We start from the raw sequence: 27,540 nt of genomic DNA on the forward strand, positions 1-27,540 counted from the left end.
CACTTATGATCTAGGCAGAAACGTTGCTCTGCTTTCAGCCACATGGCAACTCTGTCTGGGGCATCTGTCTCAGACAGTGGAGCATGGGGTGTGAGAGCAGTGGGACGGTCCTTGGATGTGTCCTGTCTGTGGACCTTGGCAAGCCCAACCTGGGCAACCATCACCATCCCTGGCCTCTGCTCCTGGCTCTATCACTTTCCAGTTGTGCGACCTTGGGCTGATCTCCAAATCTCTGTGGCCTGAGGAGCTTCATCTGGGACAGTAATGCCTGCCTGCAGGGCTGCTGTGGGAACAAAGTGAAGTCCTACTTGTCAACTTCCAAGCAGTTTCTGCCATACAGTAGGAGGACTTGTCTCCCCCATTTCCTCTACCTAAGGAACTAAGCCCCAGCAGACAAACAGGCACACATCTTTCATTTGATTGTGAATTATTTTAATCCTTATGTATAAAGTTCCCTTTGCATCCTTTTTCTCACTGAATCCTCACAGAGTCCTCTCAGAGGAGACTCGAGTCAGACTGCTTGGGTTCAAATCCTGCTCCAATACTAAGGTGAGCAAGTGACCTTGGGCAAGTCACTTTGTATTTCTGTGCTTCAGTTTCCTCATCCTTAAAAGGATGGCAAGAAAAGCCAATATTGGTTTTTTGTAGATATTGGTTTATGGAAGTTTATACGATTTGGAGAGCCCTCTTTAACAATAGGGAATTAGGTATAAAAGTGAATTTTAAAATAAAAAAATGAATCACTACCAATTACAAACTAAAATAAGCTGACAGAAAACATAAAGATCACAAACCAAGGTGAATAACAAAAATACTGATCAGTTGCCTGACAATATTTACCTACGTGTTTTAGCTGTACCCTCTTTGCTTGCCTCTTCACATGTCAATGCTATTTCTTTTGAAACCATCACAAACAGAAAGGTTGCAAGTACAGCACAGGGAGCTTTTTTTTCTTCTTTACTTTGAACTGTTTGAAAGTCATTTGCTAACCTGATAGCCCAGAACTCTCAAATACTTTAGTGTGTAATTCCTAAAGACAAGGACATTCTCTTATATAACCACGATATAATCATCAAAATCAGGACATTAACATCTAATCTCAGACCCCATTCAGTTTCTCCAAATGCTCCATCGAAATTAATTACAGTTTAAGGGCTCAGTCCAGAATCTCACATTGCATTTCTTTGTCATGTCTCCTTAGTCTGTCAGTCAGGAAACTTTCCCTGTCTTTCCTTGCCTTTCAGGACCTTGACGCTTTTGAAGAGTTATTTTCTAGCAAGGCTCTCAATTTGGGTTTGTTCTAGGCTTCCTTATGATTAGATTCAAGGTATATATCTTTAGTAGCTATATCACAGAAGTGATGCTGTGTCCTTCATGAAACATCCTATTGGGCAGCACACATTTCCATTTGTCCCATGGTTTAATTTGCTCACTTGATTAAGGGATATCTGCCAGCCTTCTCCACTATAGCTACTCTTTACCCTTTGTAATGAATCAGTATTTTGTAAGGAGGCATTTTGAAACTATGTGGCTGTTCCCCTCATTCTTTGAATGTGTATGTCTATGTGTTTTGGTATGAACTCATGGTGTCCTGTTTTATTCAGTGGCTGGTAATCTGTTACTATCATTATTTATTTTGACGCTCCGATTGTCAAAGATTTGGTCGATGGGAGCCCCTTCAAGCTAGAGTCTATATCCTTTTGACATTCCGCATCATTCTTTGAATATCCTTGATTTTCTGGTATAACAAGATGTCTTTTTTCCCAGCCCCTGGAATCGATCAATACTACAAGAAACTCTGATTCAATCTTTTAGTGGAAAACGGTATTTAAAAACCATGGGCATGACAGCTGTATCTAGAAACCAAGGTCTGCTCATTGCTGTTAGGGTGTCACTGCTTCTTGGCTCTCCCAGAGCTGGGCGTGAACACACACACACACGCACACACACATACACATGTTTATAATTAATTGTATACCTATATATACATTATAAAAAACAGGAGTTCAGACTATTATCTGCAATTCTAATTCACCATAAAGGTGTTTATTCTAGTTTTCACCCTTTCTGATACTGAGAAATCTGGCTTCCATTATTCTTAACTTATTAATTTATTGGATCAAGCCCCTGTTTATAACCAATCTCCCATCTCCACCACCACCTCGTCCTATATGAGATGCCCTATTAACCCCACTTGGGCTTTGATGCCTCGTGTCAGGCTGCCCCTTCTCACTCAGGGACTCCTTCTTCACCCTGCTGGGCCTCTGTCACCCCATGCCAGGTCACTGCTCCATGGACACCCTCCTCACCATTCTGGTGCTCTGACTTTTGCTCTGGGCCACTGTGCCTCCCTCACCCTTTGGTGCATACCTCTACCTTGTTCTGTTCAACTTAATATTTTTAATACCGAAATTTTCTGAGAGAGAAAGGAAGAAGAGGAGGTAGAGCTGTCAATGATTTTTAAAAATAAATTTCTACAATGAGAATAGAGAGATGATTTTGTCTTTTCTCTTGCATGGTTGATCAAAAAAATTTTATTCTTGATCATCAGGATACATAAACATACCCCTTCACACATAGATGTATATACTACTTGTAGTACTGCCTATAGGTTTATAGTAGGAATTTTCATGAATTCTACTTTGTGTAATTCCTATCAAAAAAGAAAAATATTCATGGAGTGTTTATAATTGCATATGCTGCATATTCCTTATTGCAGAGAACTTCCTTTTTGAGTCGGCGTCAATATGAAATGACAACTTAGTGATGATTGATAGGATTTTGTGAATCTTTGCATCTTGTTCCACACATATCCTTGTCTCTCCTCCACCACCCACATACTTCCGGGTATCTTGGATATCATTCATATTGGGAAGTGGGATGAGAGTGGGAGGAAACAGTCGTCTTAACGAATTGTAGTTTTAAATTTCCATTTCACAAATTAAAAAAATATATATTTTCCTAAGAAGATATTGCTGAGGCCTCTCCCAGTGCCTTGAATGGGCCCGTGCAAGTCCAAGGCCCTGAAGTTTGAGCTTCACTAGCTTTACAGAAAGTCTGCCTCTAATAGTGCCTTTCCTAGGTGTTCGTGAAGCTCACATGAGGTGCTTGTGAAGACACAAAATGCCTGGCACACTGCAAGTGCTCCATAAAGGAGGACAATTATAATTACTTTTGTTGCTATCATCCTCATTTTCTAGAGGAGGAAATTGAGGAGGAGGAGACTCAGATAATGGAGAGAGAGATATCCCTCTGCAGGGGTCATGATAAACTGGGTTGGAGGCTGGGTCCCAAGGTCCCCTGGGTCACACACAGTGCTCAGAAAACAGTTACCTACAGTTCAAAAAATGTAAGCCCTTTCAGCTGTGTGGCCTTGAACATATGACTTCACCTCTTTATCCCAGTTTTCTTATCTCCAAGTAGGGATAATAATAGCATTTATATCATAGGAGCACTGTAAAGGTTAAGTCAAATAATTTTTATAAAGTGTTTGGTGCAGTAGTGGGCACTTAATAAGAAGTCAGTACATTTTACCAATATTTATTGATAAGTCATTCAGTGGTATCAGTTAAAGACCATTTATTCATTCCCCAAATACTTTTTTTTATTTTATTTATTATTATTTATGCCTACAGTACCTGGTCTTCCTAGGTGGTCTCCCATGCAAGTACTAACCAGGCCCAACCTTGCTTAGCTTCCGAGATCAGACATTGGGCTTGTTCATGGTGGCATGGCTGTAGACCATGGACCCTGGCTCCACTGGGGAGCAAACCCCAGAAACTTCTGCATATAAAGCAGATGTGCTAACCGCTACACTATGGAACCACGTCCATCATTCCCCAAATACTTATTGAGATTCTAAAATGTTTGAGGCTCTGAGCTAAGTGCTCAGATGAGACAGGTGCTATCTTTCATGAAGTTTATATTCCAGTGAGAGGAGACAGATGTAGAACCAAAATTTCTTAATCATATATTTCAACCATAGTAAGTAATTTCAAATGTAGTAAATAATTTTGCTTTGAAAGCAAAAATCATGGAGATAGAGACTTAATCTATATATTAGGATCAGTAAAGGTATCACAGAAGAAGTATTATTTGGGTTGAAATGAGTTGGCTGGCAAAGATCTAGGAACTAGGACAGGGCATTTGAGGAACTGAAAGCAGCTAGTGAGGAGAGAGCCTGGTGAGTGAAAGGGAGTGTGGGAAAGTGAGGCTGGAGAGGTGGGCAGGCCCTTGATGGTGTCACCCCTTGGAGGCCATGGTTAGAAGTTTGGAATTTATCCTGAATGATAAGTCAATCAATGAAGGACAAATTTTAAGCAAGGGAGTAACAAGATCTGGCTATCCTTTAGGATTGCTCTGGCTGCTGGGTGGAGGATGGAGTATAAAGAGATAAGAAAGGAGGTAAGAAGACCATTTAGAAGCTGTAGGAATAATTGTTTAAGCAAGACATGATCCTGGTTTAGACTGGGTAGTAACAGCACCTTGCTTCACACAGCAAGGTGAGAAGGGGACAGAATCAGGATATATTTTAGAGGGAGCTGACAGGAATTACTAATGGATTATATGAGACTAGGTTTTTGGCGTGTGCAAATGGATGGATGAATGGAGTTTTGAGCTTTGGCAAATTCATGCTTGAAGGGGCCATTTAACTCGATGGGAAAGGCTTTGGGAGGAATTGGTTTGTGTGTGGGAGTATCAATGTTAACCATATTAGTTTTTTTTTTTTTTTAAATAACAGTGTCCCTTGGCTTGGCAATACGAAGGTCATTGTAACCTTCCTCAGAGTATTTTAAGACCAGAGTAAACTGAGAGACTGAAGGTAACGAAGTAGAGAAACAAATATAGCAATCTTTTCAAGTTTTGCTGTGAATGAGAACTGAAAATTGGGTGGTAGGAGGAGAAAGTGGGGTCACAGAATAGTAAAAGGGTAAGTGATATTAAAACATGTTTGTAAGTTGAAGGGAATGATCCAGAAGAAATTTGTAATACAGGAGATTTAAAAAAATAATATAGAGAAGAATCCCTGAAAAGACTAAGATGATGAAATTCACTGAAAAACCGGAGAGGCTGGCCTTACATGGCTGGGACCTGCCCCCCACATTAACAGGAGTGAAGGTCGAATACAGCACTCATTAAATAATTTGCAGGGCCCAGTACAAAATGAAAATCTTGGGTCTCTTGTTTAAAAATTAAGAATTTCAGGATTGCAACAGAAGAGCATTAAACCAAGTACAGAGCTCTTCTAAGCCCAGGGCCAGTATGACTGCACAGTTTATATATTCATGAAACCGGTCCTGGTAGTTTGTGATGATGATGGAGGTATGCCCGGTCCTGGTAGTTTGTGATGATGATGGAGGTATGCGGTCCTTTGGGCAAGTCCCTTCTTCTGGGCCTCCAATGCCTCATGGAAAGACTGGAAGCGATGATCAAGGGCACTTTCAGCTTCTCCGTTCTACAAGCTGGGAGGTCACCCTCAAGGCGGAGGAGCCAAGTTTGTTCGTCTTTAACTTCCAACCCCTCCAGATTTTAGTTCAGGGATTTCTGGAAGGCTCCAAAGCGTTTGGTGACCATAGCAACTCACGCCAAACTCCAGGGCCCTCCGCTCCGCCCTCCGCTCCTTCCTCCGCTTCACGAACGCGCTCGTCAATTGGCTCAGCAAGTTGACCAATGGTCGGCGAAGCGGGCTGTTTGTCGCGTGCTCAATGGTCGTGAGCCGGGAGGGAGGCGGGAGGAGAGGGCGAGCAGGCGGGCCTGGGTGGCCGGGTGCGTGCGTATTTCCGGCTCCGCTGCAGAAGGCGGAGGGCTGGGGCCGTTGGGCTGCACAGGACGTGAAGGAGCAGGGAGGTCGCGGCTGCGGCGGTCGGATCTCGGAGCGTGACTAGCGGCCGGCACGATGGGCGGAGAGCAGGAGGAGGAGCGGTTCGACGGCATGTTGCTGGCCATGGCGCAGCAGCACGAGGGCGGCGTGCAGGAGGTAACGGCCCGCGCGGCGTCGGCCCGGCCTGGGCCAGTGGCGCCCGCCCACCCGGATGGGCCCTAGCCAGGCTTCCTCCTCTTTTCTTTGCCTTCAGGGCCGAAATCTACTCCTGGGCCTCACAGGCTTCTGGGATCCCCCCACATTCTCACCGCGCCCCAGCTTCCGGTCTGGCCTCCCAGCCGCGCGTCTTGCCTCTGTATCAGTCCCGGTCCGGTGCGGCTCAGTAGTTTCTATCTTAGCATCTCCGGCGTCCCTGGACCTGTCTCCGAAAAACCCCTAGAGCCGTGGGGTCACCGCCCCCTCTTAGTCTCACACATTCTTCCGACCTGGTTTCCTCTCTGATGGCTGCCCCCAAAGAGCATCCCTTAGGACAAACCATCCCAGACATCGGGATTTTCATCTACCGACCTGGAGCGAGCCGAGGAATGTGTGGGGTGGTGGGGGGCGGGGTGTTAGCACGTGGTCTTTTTAGGCTTTGAATTGGTGAATAGGCCTGGGTTCACAGTTGGTTTTCACCAACTACCAACTTGGGATATTTCCACCTCTCCAAGCTTCAGTTTCTTTGTCTCTGAGACAGAGTTGCGAATCCCTATTTCCTGAATCTTTGTAGGAGAGTACTGTCTTGAAATGAAGGACAATAACTACTCTGTAATCAGGTTTGTTCATTCAGCAAGTATTCATTGAGTGATTGATGTGTGTCAGACACTCACTGGACCAGGTCCTGGGGGTACAAATGTGAGCAGAAACTTGTCCTTGTCCTGATGGAGCTTACAAAGAGCTTTTCAAAAGCATAATTCATGTTTATGACTACACACAATAACAGTGAATGAATGATAAGGACCAAGTAGTATTGATTCTGGAGCTGGTTTTTTGGACCAGAGCATGGAAAGTTAGAGGTAGAAAAGCCTATTAAGATCAGTCCAGAACTCTCATTCTGTAAAGAAACCAAGGGAACTTGCTTAAGATCATCCAAAAGGTTCCTGATCTAAATGGAACCAGACTGCTTAGGTCAGTGTGCTTTCCAGTCCATTACTGATTCTGTGTCTCACTGGGACAAGTTTTCATTGAACTTTCTGTTCCCATTCTTTACCCAGGTGCTAATGGTGACCAAGGACTCCTAAACCTTTTGAGGTGGGAAGAGAGTTACCAATTTGCAAGTGTGAAAAGGTTCTCTACCTCCTCTCCCCTAAATTGTTGATGTAAACTGAATTTGGGAATGAGTTCGTTTTTGAGTGAATTAAAGGTGTCTAGAAGCAGGAATCGAAACTGTTAAGATAAGTTCTAGCATCAGATTTAGAACCATTCATTTGGGTAAATAAAAGGACTTGTATGAAAAAACCTAGGTTTTTCATTCAGCAAAAGTTTTACTGAGCTTGTACCAGATCTGGTGCTAGGCATTGGGGATGTAGACAATAAGCCATGGATCATGGTGCCTACTTGAGAGGAAGTCACTCTATGACAGGAGGTCTCTTGCTCTGGGCCAGACAGTGCTAAACCATCATCTCATTTGATCTTCACAAGGTCCCTAGAAATAGGTCCTGCTGCTGTTTCTGTTTTACAAAGTTAAGAAACTTCCCCAAGATCACAGAGTTAATGCAAATTAGTCTGATTCTCAAATGCATTCTCTTGACCACTTGGCTAGACTGGTGTCCCAACCAAAGTTATTTGGTCTTAACCTTTTTTGAAGAGCATTCATTTGCTCCCCCTCTTCTGTCTCTGCCCTGGTAACTAAGCCAGTGCCACTGTGGATGGGCTTTTTCTATCTGGAGAGGAAAGCTGGGCCCAGGCTTTTCAAGCCCTGGATGCAGAGGGGTTCTCCATATCCTTAGGCTGCTTGTAGGACCACAGGAAATGTGAAACACATACACCTACGAGAAATGAGAAACCTGCCTTTTTAGGTGATATAGATAAGGCTAAATTAGGCTTCCTGGCAGAAGTGACTATCGTTGGGCCTGTTTGGAAGGATGTCTCCTCAGCTGAGAGGCTTAGGGGTAAAACAGTCAAGTTCTAAGTTCATCCTACGCCAAGGACGTAGACTTCTGTGTAGTTGAGGTGCTCCCAATATGGCATCTCCCCAGCTTTAGTCTTCTTCTGTCTTTCAGCTTGTGAACACTTTCTTCAGCTTCCTTCGACGCAAAACAGACTTTTTCATTGGAGGAGAAGAGGGGATGGCCGAGAAGGTGAGTGTTGAGGGGTACTATTTCTTTGGCAGCTCTGTTTAGAAGAAAAGCTCACCTGGCCTTCCTTTGGCATAATGACTTCAGTAGAAGCAAAATACCAAGGGCGAAGAGTTGAGGAAGGGAAGCGAGCTGTCATTTATTGAAGCCCCTCTCCCTGCGAGGTACTTTATCTACCCTGTTTCCTGTGATCCTTTAGCAGTTGTAGAGGGGCAGGTGTTACTGTTCCCCATTTTAAAAATGAGAAAATTGGCTCAGGGGTGTTTGCCACTTTGTCCAAAGTCTTGAGCCAGGGTTAGAACCACAGTCTGTTGTAAGACTGCCTTCTGCCGTGGACACTATGCTTCCTGGTTTCTTTCCCGCCGAGAATGTTTTTCTAATCACCTAGCTAGGAGATGAGAGTGGCAAATATTAGCAGTTGAGCTTAAACAGAAACATAGGAAAACTCAAAGCCAACCAATCCCAGTTTTCACAGATGTGACCCATAGTTCAAAGATTTGGGAATAGCATTTTGTGGTACAGGTTCTGAGACTTTGAACTTCTTCTGATTCTTTAGGTTGGAATTACGTTTTTGAAGATTGGTAAATCATGAAGCTGTCACCTCCCTGAACTATGATTTTTACAACCTTCATATTTGTTTTCATTTAAACTTAAGAGACATAGTTATAGGAAGGAGACATTTTGCAAAGCACTTTCTGTGGCTTCGGGGTTCTCATAAGCTAGAACGCTCTATAATGTGTCTTGACATCTTGGGGTTACTCTGTCATAGACACATCAGCCTAGGAGTAGGAGTCCCAGATTCTTGGTCTAACTGTGTGGCCTGTTTGATTTCCCACCAATTTTCTGGTCTTTTCAATCTTCACATCTGTAATATGGAAGAAGGTGGACTGGAACCTGTAGGACCCCTTCTGGATTAAATATTCTTTTGTATTAGCACTAGCACCTCCTATTTTTTCTGTGGGCTGGACAGACTACCTTATAATACCAGTAGTCATTCATCAGTTTAGTGAGTATATATTGAACACCTAACACCTTACCTCTGTTAGATTCTCTGCCATACTCTTCAGAGTTACGGAGGTGAACACAAACATGGTTTTTGTTTACATGGGTCTCACAGTGTAGCCCCCCCACCTGGCAAAAAAAAAAGAAGTGTTGGATGTTAGAGCAGAAGCCTAAGAAGCATAAAATGGGTATTAACCTAGGTTAGGGGCTCAAGGAAGACTTCATGAGGGAATGATGCATGAGGTATGAAAGATGAGTAAGAGGTAGCTGGAAGAAGAGAGAGGGATGAATAATACAAATAAGCCTCAAAAGTATCAGGGGGTGACGATAGCTGCCACATACTGGCTGTCTACAGGTTTCCTTTCCGACCTTGTGTTTTTTGCCTCTTTGTCCGTTTAGGGTCAGCTTTTTCCCAGGAGGTTGCTCAGACTCTCAGACAGATAGAAACCTGTCTGGCCTTCTCACCTGGTCTCCAGCTGTAACAGTAATTCTTTTGTGTTGAGCACCTACTATGTGCAGGTCCACTAGATATGTCATTTCCAGGTGCAGTGTGGTTAAGAGCAAGGGCTCTGGAGTCCAGCAGACCTGAGTTTGATTCTTGGTCTCTCCACTTGACAACTGTTTGGCATTTGGTGAATCACTATGTCAGAGCCTCATTTTTCTTACCTGTAAGTGGGGGTAATCTTACCTCACAGGACTGTTGTGAGGTTAAAAAGGTAGTATAGATGAAATGTCTGGCATATGAGAATATGAATTCACAACCCCTTTTCTGTATCTCTTGGGGCCAAATGTGTTTTGGGATTTAGAATTCTTGGGATTTTAAGAGGCAGCACAGTGCATATACTGTACATTACATATGATACCCCAATCCAGGGGGCAGGATCAGCATCCTATAATCAAGCACATTAAAAGTTGCAGAGAAATGTATATCAATATTCATACCAAGTGGGAGATATGAAGACTGTTAATACCTTCATGCCACAAACCTATAAAAAGTACATAAACACTTTTAGTTTTTATAGTTTTGGGGTCTATGAATTATGGATAAGATTGTGGATTTGAGTAAAGCCATAATGGTCAAATAAGTATAGTATGGACATAGGAAGAGAAATGGACCAGTGAAGCAGAAAAGAGAACCCAGAAAAAGTCTAGCATATATTCATATGTGAGGATCTAATATGTGTTTAATACGATAATTCAGTTCAGTAGGCAAAGGATGATTTACTAAGTTATGTTGCTACAAGTGGCCATTTATAAAATAACTGTGCCATTTGTTTTACTTATATATAATAAGAAATTGCAGATCAAGAAGAGTCTTGTAAGGAAAGCTAGGAAACTGTATAATCTTGTGTGGGGAGGCCTTGTAAGATTAGAAACCTGGAAGCTATAAAAGGAAAAGCAGCTGTTTGCCTCTTCAAACATTGAAAATTTGTGTACGGAAAAAGAGGTTGACATTTAAAGTCAATTGAAAAACAATAGATTGGGGAAAACGTGCAGTGCAGAGGACGGAAGATTTAATGGCTGATTTAGTATGCATGAACTCTTGTAAATTGACAAGAAAAGGGTAAACAAAAAATGGGCAGTTCCAAGAAGAGGAAACCCAAAGAGCATATGAAAAGTTGCTCACGTTCACTAGTAGTCACAGAAATGTAAGTTAAACAGTGAGATGCCCTTTTCTTCCTATCAGCAAAAGTGTGTTTTTTTTTTTTTTTTTAATTGCTTACAAGGATGAGGAAAAAAAGGTACTCTTCGGACATTGCTGGTAATAATGAATTATTATAGTTCTTTAAGAACTTTTTATTATAAAAGATGCCCAGCATCACTAATTACCAGAGAAATGCAAAAGCAAAACCATGAGATACCACCTCACACTCATTAGAATGGCTTCTATCAAAAACAAAACAAAATAACAAGTGTTGGTGAGGATGTAGAGAAATGGAACCTTATACACTGTAGGTGGGACTGTAAAGTGGTGTGGCCACTGTGGAAAACAGTATGGCGCTTCCTCAAAAAATTAAAAATAGAATTACCACATGATCCAGCAATCCCACTTCAGGGTTTTTGTTTTGTTTTGTTTTGTTTTTTAATTTATTTTTTATGGTGACATTGGTTAATGAAATCCAGTAAGTTCCAGCTGCGCACTTTAACAGTAAGGCCTATACATATTTACACTGTGTGTTCACCTCCCATAGTTAGATTTCTTTCTGTCACCACACATTTGACCTGCTTTACCCTGTCTACCTCCCCCTTCTCCCCTACCCTCTGGTAACCATTCGTCTATGGTCCATGTCCATGAGTCTATGCTTCTTTGTCCTGTTCATTTGTTGCTTTTAAGTTTATATCCCACATATAAGTGATATCATGTGATTTTCAACTTTTTCTGTTTGGCTTATTTTGTGTAGCATGATTATCTCAAGGTCCATCCATGTTGTCACAAAATGGTAGTATTTCATCTCTTATGATTGAGTGATATTCCGTTATATATATGTACCACAGCTTCTTTAGCCAATCACCTATCATAGGACACTTCAGTTGCTTCCATGTCCTGGCCACTGAATAATGCTGCTGTGAACATTGGTGTGCAAATATCTTTTTGGATATGAGTTTTCAAGTATTTGGGGTAAATACCCAGCAGAGGGATTGATGGATCATATGGTAGATCAATTCTTAGTTTTTTGAGGAACCTCCATAATACTGTTTTCCATAGTGGCTGTACCAATATGCAGTCCCACCAGCAGTGGAAAGCAGGGTTTTGAAGAGAATTTTATGCACCCATGTTTATAGCAGCACTATTCACAATAGCCAGCAGGTGGAAGCAACCCAAGCAACCATTGATGGATGAACAGATATACAAAATGTTGTATATACATATAATAGAATATTATTCAGCCTTTCAAAGGACACACACAAAAGAACATATATGATTACAGTTATATGAAGTTCTAGAACAGGATCATGTCATTTTCCTCAGTTGTGTTGGAAGTTGTCCCATCTCTGCATAGCGCCCCGCCCCCGCTCCCCCCTGCCTGCCACCTACAGGTTTAGGACCTCACACATTGGGATTAGACTTAAGTATCTTTCAGTGTCTTCCCTGGCTAGGCTGGTAGGAACCACTCTTTCCTCTCCTGTTACCCAGCCTAGGTCAGGAGAAGCCTGTGTTCAGGTATGCCCACTGGGCAACCTGGGGCCCTTCATCCAGAACTGGCTCAGCCTTCCTCACCCTTTGCCCATTCTGCTGGGCTGTGGTTCCCAAAGATGTGTTCAGCAACAGAAACTTGACTCTTAACAGCCTGCCAGTTGGCACCTCTGAGTAAGCTACACACTCCCAGGGGTCTCTGCTTGGGTCTGGGCCTGGGTAAAGTTGGTGGGAGGAGATAGGGATGAGGGGTCAGAGGCTGCTGTGATTGGCCTTGACTCTGTCCTGTGTTCAGCTCTGCCCTCTCCTAACCTCCAGTAGCTAGGAAGGAACAGGATGAATGGGATGTAACATGATTCATTGGAGTCGGGAGAGGGGAGGTCCTGCTCCCGCCTCCCCTTGGCTGCTGCTTAGCAAATGGCTTCAGTTCAAGGTCTCCCCGATTAGGGACTTGGGACCAAGGCCCTATGGTGGAACAGCCTCTGCTGGCGAAATTATCTCATGACTGATTCTGTTGACAGTAGAATGGCCTTCAGGTGGCTCGTTTTTCTCTCACACACCCCATTTTGTTAACCTAGCTGGTTTGGAGGAGTGCTTTTCATGCCCTTTAACCTTGTGGAGTACATAGCTACTTCAGTGTGGCATGGGGTTGGGGATTTGGGCGATAGCAGGAGAAATTGGTATCATATGAATGAGAAGTCACCAGGCATTTGGCGGAACCCTTGGTCTGGGAGCCAGTGGGTAAACCTGAGCCCCACATGGGTCCCTCAGCTCTTATAGACCCCTTCCTTCCTCCAACTTGGGCTCAGAGATGCTTGAAAGATGGTTTATTGACACTGATCACATGGTGGTTGCCTTGCAGGGCCTCCAGGTGTGTGAGTCAGCACAATTGGATTTTCTAAATTTAGTATGTTCTTGGGCTTGCTGAGGATGAAGAGGTGAAACTCCTGGAGGATGAGTAGAAGTTTGTCAAGTGACCTGGGAGTAGGGTCAAAAACATTATAGGCAAAGAACAGCTCATGCAAGACTGCTTTTAGAAATAATAGAGGCACAGAGAGATGACCTCAGGGTCACATAGGTAGAAGAGTAGACCAGGAACTCAAATCTAGGTGTGACTGTCCAGTGTGCGTGAGAATTATCCAGGAGGGCTTGTTAAAGATAGAAATTGCTGGGTCACCTCCCCAGAATTTCTGCTTCAGCAGGTCTGGTGTCGGGACTGAGATTTAGCATTTCTAAGAAATTCTGGGTGATACAGATGGGGAACCCACACTTTGGTATAACAGGTGGAGCCATCACTCCCATCATATTTTTATAGCAGAGAAAGTATTCCCCAGCCCCAACAGCTGACAGCCCAAGTCAGGGGTGTTGGGAAGCCAATACTTTATATGTGGCCATGATGTGGCAAGGACTGTGCCAGGCTCTAAGTGAGTGTCTGTCATATTTGATCCTCATGATAGGTGAGGAAACAGGTTTAGAAAATGTCAAAGTTCACTTGTCCAAGGCCACACAGCTAGATGCTGACAGGTGGCCATAGTATTGGGGTAGCTCTTGGGCAGCAAGAAGGCCAGCTAGCAGGATGTGGGTTGGAAACATCCTGGGAAGGTGTAGAGGGAGAGAAAGGATTTGAAATCGATAACTTGAAGGCAGAGGAGAGGAAGAGGCTCCTCTTCCCTAAAGAAAGCTCTCTCCGGCTTCCTGCTAATGTGGCAGCTGTGGGTGTGGTGCTGAGTGCTGCACAGCTGGGCTGTGGGCCTGAGAGCTCGGGAAAGGCTTCACAGAGGGGCTGAGGCTGGAGTTCCAATGGCTTCACACTCTAGTGAGGAACTTTCAGAGCACTTACCATCGGTCTGCACAACAACTCTATGAGGTGGGGATTCATTCTCACTGATGAGGAATTTGAAACTTTTACAGGTTAAGTAATTTGTCAGAAATACAATAGCTAGTGTATAACGAAGCCTGGATTAGAACTCAGGTTGTCTAACTTCAGTGTCCATACTCTTAGTCACTAGACTGTTTTTTAAAAAGTTTATTAAGCCAGACACTTTGCAGGTATTCTCCTTACAACTCTTTGAGATAATGTGTATAAGCCTCATTTCGTAAATGAGGAAACAGGGGTTGGCTTTGGGACACTGTCCCCGTAACTTGATACCTCATCGCCTTCACTTCCTTCCCCAGCTCATCACACAGACCTTCAACCACCACAACCAGCTGGCACAGAAGGCCCGGCGAGAGAAGAGAGCTCGGCAGGAGACTGAGCGGCGGGAGAAGGCGGAGCGGGCAGCCAGGCTGGCTATGGAGGCCAAGTCCGAGAGCTCTGGGCCCCAGATCAAGGAGCTGACTGATGAGGAGGCAGAGAGGCTGCAGCTGGAGATTGACCAGGTAAGAGTGGGCTTCTCTCCCCTGCCTCCTGATCCCCATTGGCACTCTTGCTAACTGCTTTGCCCTTTGCCACAGAAAAAGGATGCAGAGAATCATGAGGCCCAGCTTAAGAACGGCAGCCTTGGCTCACCAGGGAAGCAGGTGAGGTGGACTGGTGGTGCTCGGGACTAGCCAGGGGCTTGGGAACTTCCGGGGACTCTCCAGCTTTTCCCTGTCTCCGGAATGCCTCCCCTACTCCCTTTCGCTGAGCTTCGGGATCCTCGCCATACTTCAAGATCTCCTTCAGAGACATTGGACCAAAGGGTCCGTGTTAAAAAACCAAAACCCACTGGCCTTAACCCTTGGCAGAAAAACTCAAGAGCCAGAGAGGGCAGTGCCTGTATAGGTACCATTCAGGCGGGCTAGGGTCTGTGGGCCTAGCCTGGCCCTTCATGGTGGGTCACTCTGACACATCTGGGGCTCCCTGCACTAACTTGAGTCCAGATTCCCGAACAGTTGTTGGGCATTCATTTGGCTTTCCAGAGGTTCTGGTCTGAGACTAAGGATCTCAATCTTACAGATACAGAAAAAGGATATTGATCATTTAGCAGCTTGGCTGTATTTTAGAACAACCCTGCTCATGGCCACTTGGTGACCTTTTGTTCTTCTGTGCTGGGCTTTCTTCCCAAGTCCCTTGGCTTGACACCCAGCTCGGTCCCATGGGTCCATCTCTGACTGTCACTGTCCCCTAGCTGTGGTTATTAACAGTCTGAGCTTCTCTCAGGCAGAGATGAGAACCAGGTTTTACCTCTGGCTTCCAGGGGGCCATGAGTGGGCAGGGACCAGGTCTGTTTTAGATGGTGGCTACACGTCTAGTGCCAGCCTTGAGCCTGGCCCAGCGGGGTGCAGTCTGTGTCTGTCAGGTAAGTAGCTGAACACACTGACTGTGAGCAGGAAGCTGAGGAGGACGAGGAGGAGGACGAGAAGGACAAAGGGAAACTGAAGCCTAACCTTGGCAATGGGGCAGACCTGTCTAATTACCGCTGGACCCAGACCCTGTCGGAGCTGGACGTGAGTGGCAGGGCTGGGGCAGAGGTGAGGGAGCCAGCCCGGGGCCCCTCCTGACAACTCCTACCCCATGCAGCTGGCAGTACCCTTCTGCGTGAACTTCCGGCTGAAGGGGAAGGATGTGGTGGTGGACATCCAGCGGCGGCACCTCCGGGTAGGGCTCAAGGGGCAGCCGGCGATCATTGACGGGGAGCTGTACAACGAGGTGAAGGTGGAAGAGAGCTCATGGCTCATTGAGGATGGCAAGGTGGTGACGGTGCATCTGGAGAAGGTACAAGAGGCCCAGCCTCCTGGTCTGCATCTTGATGGAGGAAGAGGGGAGGGCATCTGCTCATTCACTCAGGGACCATGCTCGAGATCTGGTGGACATAATATTATTTAATCTAACCACAAGACTTTTTTAAAGTAGGCTTTCCCATTTTAGAGTTAGAAAATGGGCAGCTCAGAGATTTCCCTAGGCTCTTACCTCTAGAAAGAGGTGGACTTAGGATCGAAATAGTCTGGCGCCAAAGCCTTACCTTTCCAATAGGTTCATGTGTGCATTCAATTCAACAAATACTCGAACAACTACTATGTTCCAGGGACTGTTCTATTTGCTGGAGAGAGAACAATAACAAAACATAGAAAACTGCCTTCAGGAAGCCTGTGTTCTCACCCTCACTCCCTGAAAAAGAGAGATGGGACACAGATCCTAGTAAATAAAGATAGCGTCTAAAGTCCCAAGGGTCCAAGGAGAGCTTCCCGTGGCACACAAGGCCTGTCTTGACTGGCTGTGGCTGCATTTCACCCCCACCGTGCCTTGGAACTTGCTTTTCCTCTCAATCGAATGTCCTTCCATGCTTTTTTTAATCTGGTATACTGCTTGTCCCACCCTGTCTCTCCCTCCACCCCAGATAAGTATCTCCCTCTGTACTTTATTTTTTCAGTTATCATGCTGCTTTGTAACTATGTCTGGATCTGTTTCCCCAGCTGCTGGGGAGGGCAGAGGTCTTGCTCCTCTGTACTCCAGGTCCCAGTATAGGTCTACTTGGGTCCAGGTGCAGATGTGCAGATGTGAATGATAGAGAGTTTGGTTCTGGATAAGTTGGTAGGTGGTTCCTGGGGCACAGAGTAAGCTACTTCCCATCCCCAGTGGTCCTCTTCCTTTTCCTCACAGATCAACAAGATGGAGTGGTGGAGCCGCTTGGTGTCTAGTGACCCTGAGATTAATACCAAGAAGATCAACCCGGAGAACTCCAAGGTGTGAGCCCTGGCTGGTTGGGGGAGCTTCAGCTGGGAGATGAGAGGCTTTGGTGGCCCCAGAGTTTCACCTATCCCTGTCACTGCCTGCCCCCAGCTGTCAGACCTGGACAGTGAGACGCGCAGCATGGTGGAAAAGATGATGTATGATCAGAGACAGAAGTCCATGGGGCTGCCCACTTCAGACGAGCAGAAAAAACAGGAAATTCTGAAAAAGTGAGCAATTCAGAGATGGGAGTTTGGAGATGGTGGATGTTGGGGAACTTGGACCTGGGTGACAGCTGCAAGTGGGTCACTGGGCAGTACACAGGCTGGCCTGCCCCTTCCAGAATGAGCCAGCCAAGTGTATGACTTCATAGCCTTAGGTTGTCTAACCTAATCACTCGGCTGAGGTTGTCTTGAGGGCAGGGCCACCTGAGGATAAGGGAGGTTATAGGTGATCATTGCCTCTTACAGGAGAACATTGCCAATATAGGCACCTCAGCTTACTGCCTTAGGGGTTCAAATGGGCCTCAGAGACGCTGGGACCCCACCCCCTATCTGGCCTGGTTCCATGTTGCTCAGGGTTCTAATGGGTGAGGTTAGATCTTATGTGGGAGGCTGGAAGGGACCAACTTTGGGGGAGATGGATACCCTGTTTCATTCCTATTTTCCTTTCCCAGGTTCATGGATCAGCATCCAGAGATGGATTTTTCCAAGGCCAAATTCAACTAGTCCATTTGCCTGCTGAACTCTTGGGGCGAGCCCCCAGCTTTCCGCCTTTCTTTCTCACCCTTCCCTGGGACCTGAGGGCCTCAGAGCTGAGGCAGGCATGGGACAGGCCTAGGCACACAGGTCCCAGGGCATCATGGGAGAAGGACTGGGGCCTTGGGGGGTCTTGTCCTCCTCAGTTGGCCAATTGTTACACATTAAAGCTCTACCCAATTCCTCCTGTGTCCTCTCTTCCCTCTAGCCTATCCCTGGGGGACGGGCCTCATGGCTAATGCAGGGAGCTGGGGGCTTGGCTTCTAGGGAGTTCTGCCATGGGACCTAGGACAAGTCCTTGCCCCGGGGCTCAGTTTGTCATTAAAGGGAAAGATTAAAACAAGGCTTAGTTTGTGTATGTTTCTGAGCAGAGGTGAGTTTTTCTGGTTACAGGGACCACAACATATATCATTCTCAAAGGGGCCTGTGACTCAGCCGAGTTTAAGACCAGCTGGACTTGATTCCGTTTTCATCTCAAAGACAACTTCCTTGTTCTGCCTTGGATCAAGTGTTTCTGGAACTACACACTGTCGTTTCCCAGGGGCAGAGAGCAGCAAGGGCTGGGGGTGCCGGCCACCCTGGGCTCAGGTCTGCTGTGTGTGTGATAACAAGGACCACTGCAGAGTTCAGGGCTTCTCAGAGTTAGCTAAGGCAGTGCCAGGGCGGGAGAGGTGCTGCCTCTACCCAGATCCAGTCCTGAGTTGACCCTGCCCAACTTTGGCCAGAGAGTGGAGGTCACTGAGTGCAGGGACCACAGAGGTTATGGTTAAAGCGAGAATGTCTGGGTTGACTTGCGCAGAGTGTTTTGCTCTGTGGTCGGAGGGCGACCCCTGAATTTCTGAAACAGCACATCCTTCTGACATTCCAGAATAGCTCGTTAAAGACTTAGAGAGGCTGTGCAGTACCCACCTTTGTTTCCCAGAGTTGATAAACCATATTTTCCAGGAATGCCAGTAGTGGTTCCCAAGACTAAGTTTGGAAACTGGTGCGTTAGGGCTGATACTAGGGTGGAGGGACGACGGCATTGCTCTCCTGCTCTGTTCCATGATAGTCCCACGCCCCAGCGCCTTGCTGTCATTTTCAGTCTTGGAGTGGGCTTGACCTGGATGAGACAGCAGAGCTTAAGGAAAGGGGCCAATTTTATAACTGGTACTGGGCTCTGGTCGTAGTCCCAAGGGACCATCCTGTGTATCCAACAGGAAATTGGACAGACAAGTAGTATGTCTCATGGTCACTTTCCAAAGAGTGCATGTGAAGACGACAAAAGGGCTGTAGGGGCTGCGGGTGAGGTAGGGGCAGAGGGGGTCCTGGACACCTCGCTTGTTCATCAGCTGGGCTGGTGGTAGCCTCACTGCTGAAGGACACTGTGAGTAGCTAAGTCGGATCCTTCTGAATCCAGCTAGTTTCCAATGTCCAAACAAGGGGACCCTGCTTCTGCCGCAAGCAACTCAGCTGGCCAAGGCCAATTTCCAGGTCCAGATTCAGTTAACCAGCTATGTTACCCACTAATTTCCTTTACGCCTCTGAAAGAATGACCCTACTCCAGGGTTGTTGGGAAGGCCAAGAAGGTAACAACCACGGTGCTGTCAGCACCAGGGAGAGGTGGAGGGAGAGCAGCAGGTCTGGGGTTGTGCCAGGGCTAACAAATTTTCTGGGATTAGGGGAAACTGCAGAGATGGCCAGAGGCAGGCCAACCTGCAGACAGTGAGACTGGGCTGACAAGCCAGCCTAGAACTTTGCACAACCACAGAAACCATGTGTGAGGCCTTTCTCAGGCACAGACACTGCTGGGCTCTCTCCTGGAACTCACAGTGACCCTGAGGGGGTGTTACTACTCCCATTTTAGCCTCCTACTTCAACCCCACAACATTGTCAGGTTGGATGCTCTATCCTGCTTCTTGTTCTAGACAGCAGTCAGGCAAATGAGACGGAAAGGACAGTGTCACAGCTGAGATAAGGCAGAAGTCTTTATTTCCTTTGTACTTGCAGTTATGGTCATGACTATGTTAAACACCAACGAAGAAACAAACTGCTCAACAGGACATAACGTGGAGTGGGCACTGCCCACAGAACTCCATATAGAGACCCTCCACCCCAACCTAATCCAGTGAAGATAAGCTTTTTAGCTGTTCCCCCCTCCCACCAGTGTGGAAAGGGAGAAGTCTACACAATTGGTTAGGGTGGCAGGTTAGAGTGGTAGCCGAGATTCGATCCCAGAAGATAACTCCTAAGTCTGTTTTCCATGGGCCAGGCCACCTGACAAGGGCAGAAAAGGATAGATCAGGCCAGCTGGGGGGATCCAGGAGAATTCAGGCACCATGGCCCAGTGAAATGCACGTGGTCTAGGAACCAGTCAGCCAAGGTGGAGGACCAAAGAGGGTCCTGGTCCCCCCTCTTCATTGTGCAGGCTGTGCTCCTCAGAAGGGGTTGTGGCCACTGGGCCCGGTGGGGGTTAGCAGTACACCTGGAGCAGGGGTGCCCCTGAGGAGTCTGTGTCAGTGCCCTGGAAGGACGAGTCGTGGCTGGCTGGGTATCCTGAGGGGGAAGGGAGGAGGAAACAGAGCCTCAGAGAGGGGAAGGCGCTCATCCAGGTCCCACGGGCAGGGAGAAGCCTGCTGAGAAGGAGCAGAGGGGGACTTGAGCCTGGGTCAGTCTGATCCAGGTTGGGTGACCCGTTCAGTTTCTTGATCTCTGAGCCCCAGCCTCGCTCTCTGTAAAAGGGTAACGACTCTGTTCCCGGGGGCTTGTGAAGGCCAAGAAGACAGCAGTAGGAACCATACAGAGTGCCTTTTCAGCACCAGGCTGGATGGCCTCCTGCTCTCCGAATCCCTCCAGTGACCTGGGATTAGAGGCTGGGGTCCCATCACTGCCTGTTCTGGGCACCTGCTCCCTGCTGGTTCAGGAGTGACCCTGTGAAATCTCTCCTATCTGAACCCTTTAAGTCAGCTTGAAGGATTAGGATAGTGTCTGTGGCTTCTCACCCCTTTCTGATCCCATCCTCACCCACCCCAGGAGGAAGCTGGGAGAATGACATCTGGGGGCCCTAAGGGCAATCCCCTCTCCTCTCCACACTCATCGAGTCAGGACCAAACCTGGGGCTCCATAAGGCCTCAGCTTCCTGGCGATGGCATCTGCAGTCGTCTCCTGGGAGATCTGCACTGTGAGTTCTAGGAAGGGAACATGAGGGAGGCAGCAGTCATCATCACATGGTTTCAACCCTACTCCCCACTTCTGCTCCCAGCCCAACAAGGGGAGGCACCACTCGCCCCTGGCCAGGCTGAAGAAACGTTTAAAACAAAGATACAGATAGATAATGTGTGTGCACGTGCTGTGGTGGGTGATGGGGGTTTTGGTTAGGCCAGGCCAGGTCAGAGTCCAAAATCGTATGGGTTCCTGGGTCATGTTAGCCAGGCCAGGCCTGGAAGCCACTCTGGCAGGTGGTAGCAAGGACAGAAGGAACCTGTAGGGGATGCAGAGGAGAAAAAGGGGGAGGAAGAACAGGGATTGGCTGAGGAGTGGACCCACAGTGGCCAAAGACCCCAATGCAACCCTCCCTTGGCCAGAGCCTCCTCCACTCTGCCCTTTGGCCCAGTGGGGCCCCACCTACCATCCTGGCTGATCCCTGAGCCCACCATGGTCTCATGGCCACTGTCAGGGGCAGTGGTGGCAGGGGCAGCAGCCCGGGTTGAGCGCCCTTCTATGGTATGCGGGCGGGTACGGCTCTTTCGGGTACTGATGCGAATGATGCCGCGTACCAGGCGGCCTTCAGCATCCTGCTCATCCAGGTGGTAGTCCTGGGTGATGCTGCTGATAAGGTCCGAGATCTTACTGGTCTTCTCCAGGAACACAGTGTCTGACGTGCACTTGGCCAGCTCGTCGATCTGATGTACGCTGAACAGCTCTGTCAGCTTCTTGAAGATGAGCACATCGATCTCTCGGCTCGACATGGAGCCACTGCCCATCTCAGGCAGGTCCAGGTCCGACTCATGGAAGGAGTAGTATTCCTCGGAGCCACGAGGGCTGCTGGCAAGGGTGCTCGGAAGGCTGTGCCGCATGGGTGGGGGCTCGGCCAGTGGCTCCTTGTAGCAAGAGTCCACATCAGGGGCTGGGGAGGTGGTGCTGCGGTAGGGATATACAGGAATGCCTTTGAGCTTGACGTCAGGGTAGCTGAAGCTGCTGCCCATGGTTGACTTGAACCGCTGGCCATCCCGTCTGCTCGGCGGTGCACGGTCAGGGCTGGGGGGCACTCCGTTGTGCTCCTTGGCCCACGTGGCTTCAGCAGCCCCCTCAGTGGAGTCCCCGGTGGACAAGCAGGGGCTGCAGCCCCGCACACAGGCTCCGCAGCGCTGGAGGCAATCCCAGCAGCGGCGGAAGCAGAAGGCAGCCCGGCACCAGTCCCACACCCAGGGTCTCCAGAGCAGGCAGCAGGCTGGGGGCTCTGCAGCAGGCTCAGCAGGGCCAGAGATGAAGGTATGGCTCTCGGGCCCATGGTGGCCAGGATCCTTGGGGTCTGGCCTGCGTGTGCGGCGGCTTGGTGGAGGCTGAGATGGCACATCACAGGTCTCCAGGCATAGCTCTGTTGGCTGCTCCCAGGGTCCCAAGCGTGGGGGCCCAGATGATGGGCGGGGGTGTCCGGGGCGGGGCATGGCTCATTACATGGTTTGCTGTAGCCAGGCACCTGTTGGGAGAGTCCAGGAAGGAGTCAGGATCAGAGGTCAGGGGCAAGCTCCTGCTTTGACCTGAAGAGTGTCAGACTTCTGGTTTCTGAGAGATCTGTGATGTGGCCGGGCACAAATATGTGCATAAACCCTCATTTAGTGTTCCTTCCCTCCCCAAGGAGGAAGTTCTCTCTGTATATAACCTACATGTCAAAATCTCCTAGGCCTTTACACCCATTAGACTACTATTGAAAAAACAAAATGACAAGCATTGCGGAGGATGTGGAGAAGTTAGAACTGTCGTATATTGCTGGTGGGAATGTAGAATGGCACAGCTGCTACGGAAAACAGTATGGTGGTTTTTTTTTAAAAAAATTAAACATAGAATTAAGGTATGATCTAGCAATTCCACTTCTGGGTGTATACAAAAGGACTGAAAACAGGGACTTGAACATATATTTGTATACCAATGTTCACAGTAGCATTATTCACAATAAACAAAAGACGGAAATGACCCAAAAGTCCACTGACAGATGAATGAACAAAACGTGCTGTATGCAATGGAATATTATTCAGCCTTAAAAAGGAATGAAATTTTGATACATGTTACAATGTAGATGAGCCTTGAGACATTATGCTAAGTGAAATACGCCTGACACAAAAGGACAAATGTATATGGTCTCACTTATATGAAATATCTAGAATAGTCACATTCATAGAGGCAGAAAGTAGAATGATGGTTGCCAAGGATTAGGGGTAGGGGAAATGGGAAGTTAGCATTCAATGGGTAGAATTTTGGTTTGGGAAGATGAACAAGTTCTGGAGATGGATAGTGGTGATAATTATAGGACAATGTGAATGTGTTTAATGCCATAGGACTATATGGTTAACTTAAAAAAAAAAAAAGTTAAAATAGTAAATTTTATGTTATGTGTATTTTATCCCATAAAAAGAAAAATCTCTTGGGATCTTGCTTTCTGGGGAATGGTCTCCCCCAGTTTCTTCTCACTGTTGGTAAGTCCACCCAGCATAGAGCCTCTGGGGCTGCTCAACAAACGCCACTCCACATGACTTGCTACACAATCTGATTATTACTACCTTATCTTTCTTTCCCTCTTCCTTCAAATCAGACATGGGAATGTAACAGGTACCCTGTCAATATTTCGGTCTGGCTCAGATTTGCTCTCCTAGCAACATTTAACACCAAGCAGTTTTGCTTCCTTCGATTAGAAAAGAAAGCTAAGCCACAAAATACATCTTACCCTTTTTGACTTGGTTGCTAGCAAGCTCAGAGATAAAACTACTCATTTCATAAACACTGAACCTGGCCCTGTGTTAGGCATTGTAGAACCGAGGATGAATGTACAGACCCTGTTCTTGTGATTTACACACAGTTTTATGGAGAAAACAGATGCTAAAAAGCTTGTAAGATGGAACACGTAGGATATATGAGGCATTATCGGAGTAAATAACTGCCAGAGGGAGTCATGGAACATTATGTAGTGATGTATTTGGAAGGGTTCTAATACATGTAGGGTTTTATAGGGCAATAACAACCCTTAGCCTGGATTTTATAAGATATTGATCCCTTATCTTTTTATCCCTGGTTTAATGGCACCTGGGTCCTAGAACTGATAATATGTGAGCAACCTGGGACTGGATGTCAGGATATCTATATTCTAGTCCCAGTTCTGGCTCTAATAGGCAATGTGCTTTGAGCACATCAATGCCATCTCCCTAAACAGGGCCACTATCATCTCTCACCCACATACTGTCAAGGTCCCCATTTTGGCCACCTCCAGTCCTTTATACTTGCTGCAGCCAATGAGAAAAAAAAAAGCCAAAAAAAAATTTTATCTGGAGTAACCTGGCAAACATCACTTTAATCAAACAATCAAAGTTAACATCACCAATAATGGGATGTACTGACATCATGTGCCTCCTGAAACTATGCACTAAGGAGGCAACAGCACTTATGAAGTATTCCTGCCAAAAATGTATAACTTAAATATAATCATAAGGAAACATCAGACAAGCCCAAGTTGAGGAGCATGACAACTAAATGCAATGAGTGATCCTGGCTTGGATCCTGGCTCAAGAGGAAAAAGTGGAAATTGGATAATGTGGATAATTGGTGATATTTAAAAACAGACTGTATATTATTTAATAGTGTTATGTCAATGCTAAATTTCCTGAATTTTATTACTATGGTTATATAATATAATGTTTTCATTCTGAAGAAATACACACTGAAGCATTTAGGGACAAAGGAGCATGTCGTCTACAAAGTTAATCTCAAAATGTTCCAGAAAATCAGGTGTATGTGTGCAGAAAAAGGGAGAGAGGGAAGGAGGGAATGTTAGCCATGGTTAATGAGGACGAGGACACAAGAGTTCTTTAAACTATTTCTGCAACTTTTCAACCCATTCTCCTGGTTCCACTCAGCACTCCTTCTCCAAGGGCCCTCTAGAACTCCAAGTCAGATGGGGGCCCTTCTCACTACAGCCTTCTGCTGGGCTGTCAGCTGGGTCAGGCCTTGAACCCATTGCTTGAAGATGAGCCTATATAACCCTGAGGGGCAGGGACTGTGTCTGATGCCTTTCTGCCTCCCTGTCTGGAAGAGGACTGGGTACGGTAACTGCTTCGGGGGACTGACACATTCTGTGAGACCTCAGGGTAGAACCAAGACCACTGGGTGGAAAGAGAAAGACTTAGGCTCTAGGCTGACTAGAGCTGGGGGAGCAGTGTCTGGAGGTGTTTGTGTGTGAAATCCCCTTTCCAAAAGTATGCGAACTGAAATTGCAATGGTCTCTCACAGCCCAGAGAGGCAAGTGGTTAAAAACCTTTGCCTTGGTTTGAGCAATGGGGTGGGGGGTGGGGTGGGGATGGGAATGGGTTCACTTATTCACTCAACTAACAAATATTAACTGAGGGCCTACTGTGTGCCCAGACACTGTTCTAAATTCTGTACACACAGTGGTAAAATAGACAAAATTCCCTAACCGCAGGAGTTTACATTCTAGTGAGTTAATTGTTCTAAGTGCTTTAAATGTTATTAAACCAATTAATTCTCACAACTCTATTTGCAGGTATTATTATTGTAGTTGTTATTGTTACTATACTGAAGCTCAGAGAGGTTAAATAGGTTGTCTAAAGCAATACATCTATTTGTACCCAACCAGCCTGGCCTAGACTTATATCCACTGCCTCATCCCATCTAATACTTGGGAGGAAGGGGGTTAGTTAAAGTGGCCAGCTCCACAGACAAGCCTGTGTCTGAGGAGGGGCCACAGAGGGAGCTTAGGCCTTGGATGAGGAGGGTGAGCATATCTACACTGTTTCAACCACACTGAGCTCTGGGGTACCTGTGGTTTGTAGGAACATCAATGGGTTACTAATGATGGATGGTCTGGGTAACTGTCTCCTCATCCGATTCCAAGGCTTTAGGATTTGCCACTATTCATTAAATTCATCCAACAAATAATTCCTGAGCACCTACCATGTGACCAGCACTGTACTAAACGCTGAGGAAACAGCAGTGAACAGGTTGAAAATAACAATGAATGGGCCAGAAACAGGCTCTAGCCTAAGAAAACTTTTGCTTTAACACTCACAATTGTCCTGTAAATATTATAGCTCTGCTTTACAGAACAGGAATCTGAAGCTCAGAGAGCTGCAACGACTTGTCCAGAGGCACCTAGCTGGAAAGGGATGGAGCAGGATTTTTACTGTGGTCCGCCAGACTCCAGAGCCCATGTACTTTGCTCTGTGCCACACATCTTGGATGGCAGTGGGATGGAGGAGAGAGCAAAACCCAGGTGAGGACAGTGCCTGGTCTCAGTTTCCCCTCCCCTCTAGGCTCTGAACCCTCCTGCAGTCAAACTCGGCTCATTTTGTCCAGGCTGTATCTCTCCCTCTTGATGCTGCTACTCCCATCTCCAAAATCCTAGGAATACTGGACATTTGGTTTTGTGAGGGCTGGGCCAAGACTCTAGCTAGCCTCCGTTTTCTCATCTTTAACAAGAGAAAAGATGAGTATCTTCATGGGCCACGTGAGATTTAAATGAGATACTGCAAGCAGGGGGTTTAGAACCTGGGAGGGACTGGATCTTTGGGCGCCCCAAGGCACTGCAGGAATCTTCCTTAGGGTCCGAAGGCCCCAGGCCCGCCCTCCCCAAACTTCTTATTGCTGCTCTTCCCCTCACCTTAGTCCCTAAGAATACACACATTCAGTGGTCTGTCTCGCTACGGTTCTCCTCCTCCCAAGTTCCCCAGGACAAGCCCGGCTGCACTGGCTTCTGCCCCACCCCCGTGCCCGGTCTAGTCTTGCACTCCTGGCCGGGAGGGACACCCCAGCCCTGCTCACGAAACAGCCGTCGGCTCTCGCACTCGGCATCAGTGCATCTTCGATCTCCTGCCCCAAAGGCTTAGCCCGCATCTGCGGACACCTGGTCCTGGGACAAGGGAAACCAGACCCCGGCACTGCTCCTCGGACTATTAGAGCCCCTACACCAGCAATGCCCTGGGGGCGAGCACCACCCTCTCCAGCTGCAGGGGCCCTCAGCCCATCCGCGAACCCAGCCTCTCTCCCGCCCTGACACTGTTTCTTAAGCTGTGCACGGCCCCCGCCCCAAGCCGGCGCAGCCTTCAGGGCGAACACGGCCCCCTCACCCCACTCAGCTCGCCCGGCCCAGGCGCCCGCTCGGGCCGCTCCCCGGCCCGGCCCGCGCACCCCGGAAGTGGGAGGGTGGTCCCCAAGGAACCGGCCCGAGACCCTCCCCCCTCCGGGCGCAGCCTCAGGGATCTCCACACACTGGTGTCGGCCTGCTTCGCGCCCCCTCAGGCCCGCGCGGGGCTTACCTGTCCCACCAGATGAGCGGCCTCCGGTTCGGCCCCTCCCCCGCCCCCCTTGCCACTCACCTGGGGCGCCTGTGAGCGTCTCGCGGGAGCGCTGCACGGGCCGCCGCTGAGGACACACTTCCTGCCTCCGCGAAGCGCCGCCGCCGCACACCTGGACCAAGACTCCGCCCCAGGTTCTGGGCGGGCACCGCGACCAGACTTGGGGGTTCCGCGTGCGAACTCCGAAAGCGAGAGCCGCGCTGTGCCTAGTTCGGGTAAGTGAGGACTGGCAGCAGAGTGGACAGACGCTGGGGCCCAGTCCCCTCTCTATTAAATGGC

General features: G+C 47.5%; 2 protein-coding genes and 1 pseudogene across 4 annotated transcripts; 1 reads left to right on the forward strand and 2 right to left on the reverse strand.

Moving 5' to 3' along the window:
• Positions 1 to 3,626: 3,626 nt before the first annotated feature.
• LOC120596436 (uncharacterized) lies at positions 3,627 to 3,742 on the reverse strand (annotated as a pseudogene).
• A 2,031-nt stretch (positions 3,743 to 5,773) lies between these two features.
• On the forward strand, positions 5,774 to 17,887 carry NUDC (nuclear distribution C, dynein complex regulator). The gene is made up of 9 exons (XM_039854165.1): positions 5,774 to 5,977; positions 8,083 to 8,160; positions 14,471 to 14,674; positions 14,750 to 14,815; positions 15,608 to 15,724; positions 15,798 to 15,992; positions 16,878 to 16,961; positions 17,058 to 17,176; positions 17,623 to 17,887. Exons 1-9 carry the CDS (start codon positions 5,897 to 5,899, stop codon positions 17,672 to 17,674), a joined length of 996 nt encoding a protein of 331 aa, XP_039710099.1. The 5' UTR covers positions 5,774 to 5,896; the 3' UTR covers positions 17,675 to 17,887.
• A 1,766-nt stretch (positions 17,888 to 19,653) lies between these two features.
• Positions 19,654 to 27,385, reverse strand: KDF1 (keratinocyte differentiation factor 1). 3 transcript variants are annotated; one of them, XM_039854163.1, is made up of 4 exons: positions 27,283 to 27,385; positions 21,312 to 22,382; positions 20,797 to 20,871; positions 19,654 to 20,239 (listed from the first exon to the last, which is right to left on the reverse strand). In XM_039854163.1, the coding sequence occupies exons 2-4, from the start codon at positions 22,348 to 22,350 to the stop codon at positions 20,157 to 20,159; spliced, it is 1,197 nt and encodes a 398-aa protein (XP_039710097.1). In that variant the 5' UTR covers positions 22,351 to 22,382; positions 27,283 to 27,385; the 3' UTR covers positions 19,654 to 20,156. The 3 variants fall into 3 exon arrangements, with proteins under 3 accessions (XP_039710097.1, XP_039710096.1, XP_039710098.1); XM_039854162.1 differs by having other exon boundaries at positions 27,223 to 27,342; XM_039854164.1 differs by lacking the exon at positions 27,283 to 27,385 and adding an exon at positions 27,223 to 27,269 and having other exon boundaries at positions 19,654 to 20,319.
• Between the last annotated feature and the right edge of the window lie 155 nt (positions 27,386 to 27,540).

Source organism: Pteropus medius, unplaced genomic scaffold (genome assembly GCF_902729225.1).
Source record: "Pteropus medius unplaced genomic scaffold, Ma_sr-lr_union100, whole genome shotgun sequence".
Lineage (NCBI taxonomy): Eukaryota > Metazoa > Chordata > Mammalia > Chiroptera > Pteropodidae > Pteropus > Pteropus medius.

Excerpts from the sequence above, each read along its gene's own strand:
- NUDC (XM_039854165.1), top strand. The coding sequence starts at position 5,897 with ATGGGCGGAGAGCAGGAGGAGGAGCGGTTCGACGGCATGTTGCTGGCC. Across the intron at positions 14,675-14,749 it reads TGCAGCTGGAGATTGACCAG|AAAAAGGATGCAGAGAATCA; the intron begins GTAAGAGTGGGC and ends CCTTTGCCACAG. Across the intron at positions 15,725-15,797 it reads AGACCCTGTCGGAGCTGGAC|CTGGCAGTACCCTTCTGCGT; the intron begins GTGAGTGGCAGG and ends TACCCCATGCAG.
- KDF1 (XM_039854163.1), bottom strand. The coding sequence starts at position 22,350 with ATGCCCCGCCCCGGACACCCCCGCCCATCATCTGGGCCCCCACGCTTG. Across the intron at positions 20,872-21,311 it reads CTCAGGGATCAGCCAGGATG|AACTCACAGTGCAGATCTCC; the intron begins GTAGGTGGGGCC and ends TTCCCTTCCTAG. Across the intron at positions 20,240-20,796 it reads GAGGCCTTATGGAGCCCCAG|GATACCCAGCCAGCCACGAC; the intron begins GTTTGGTCCTGA and ends CTTCCCCCTCAG.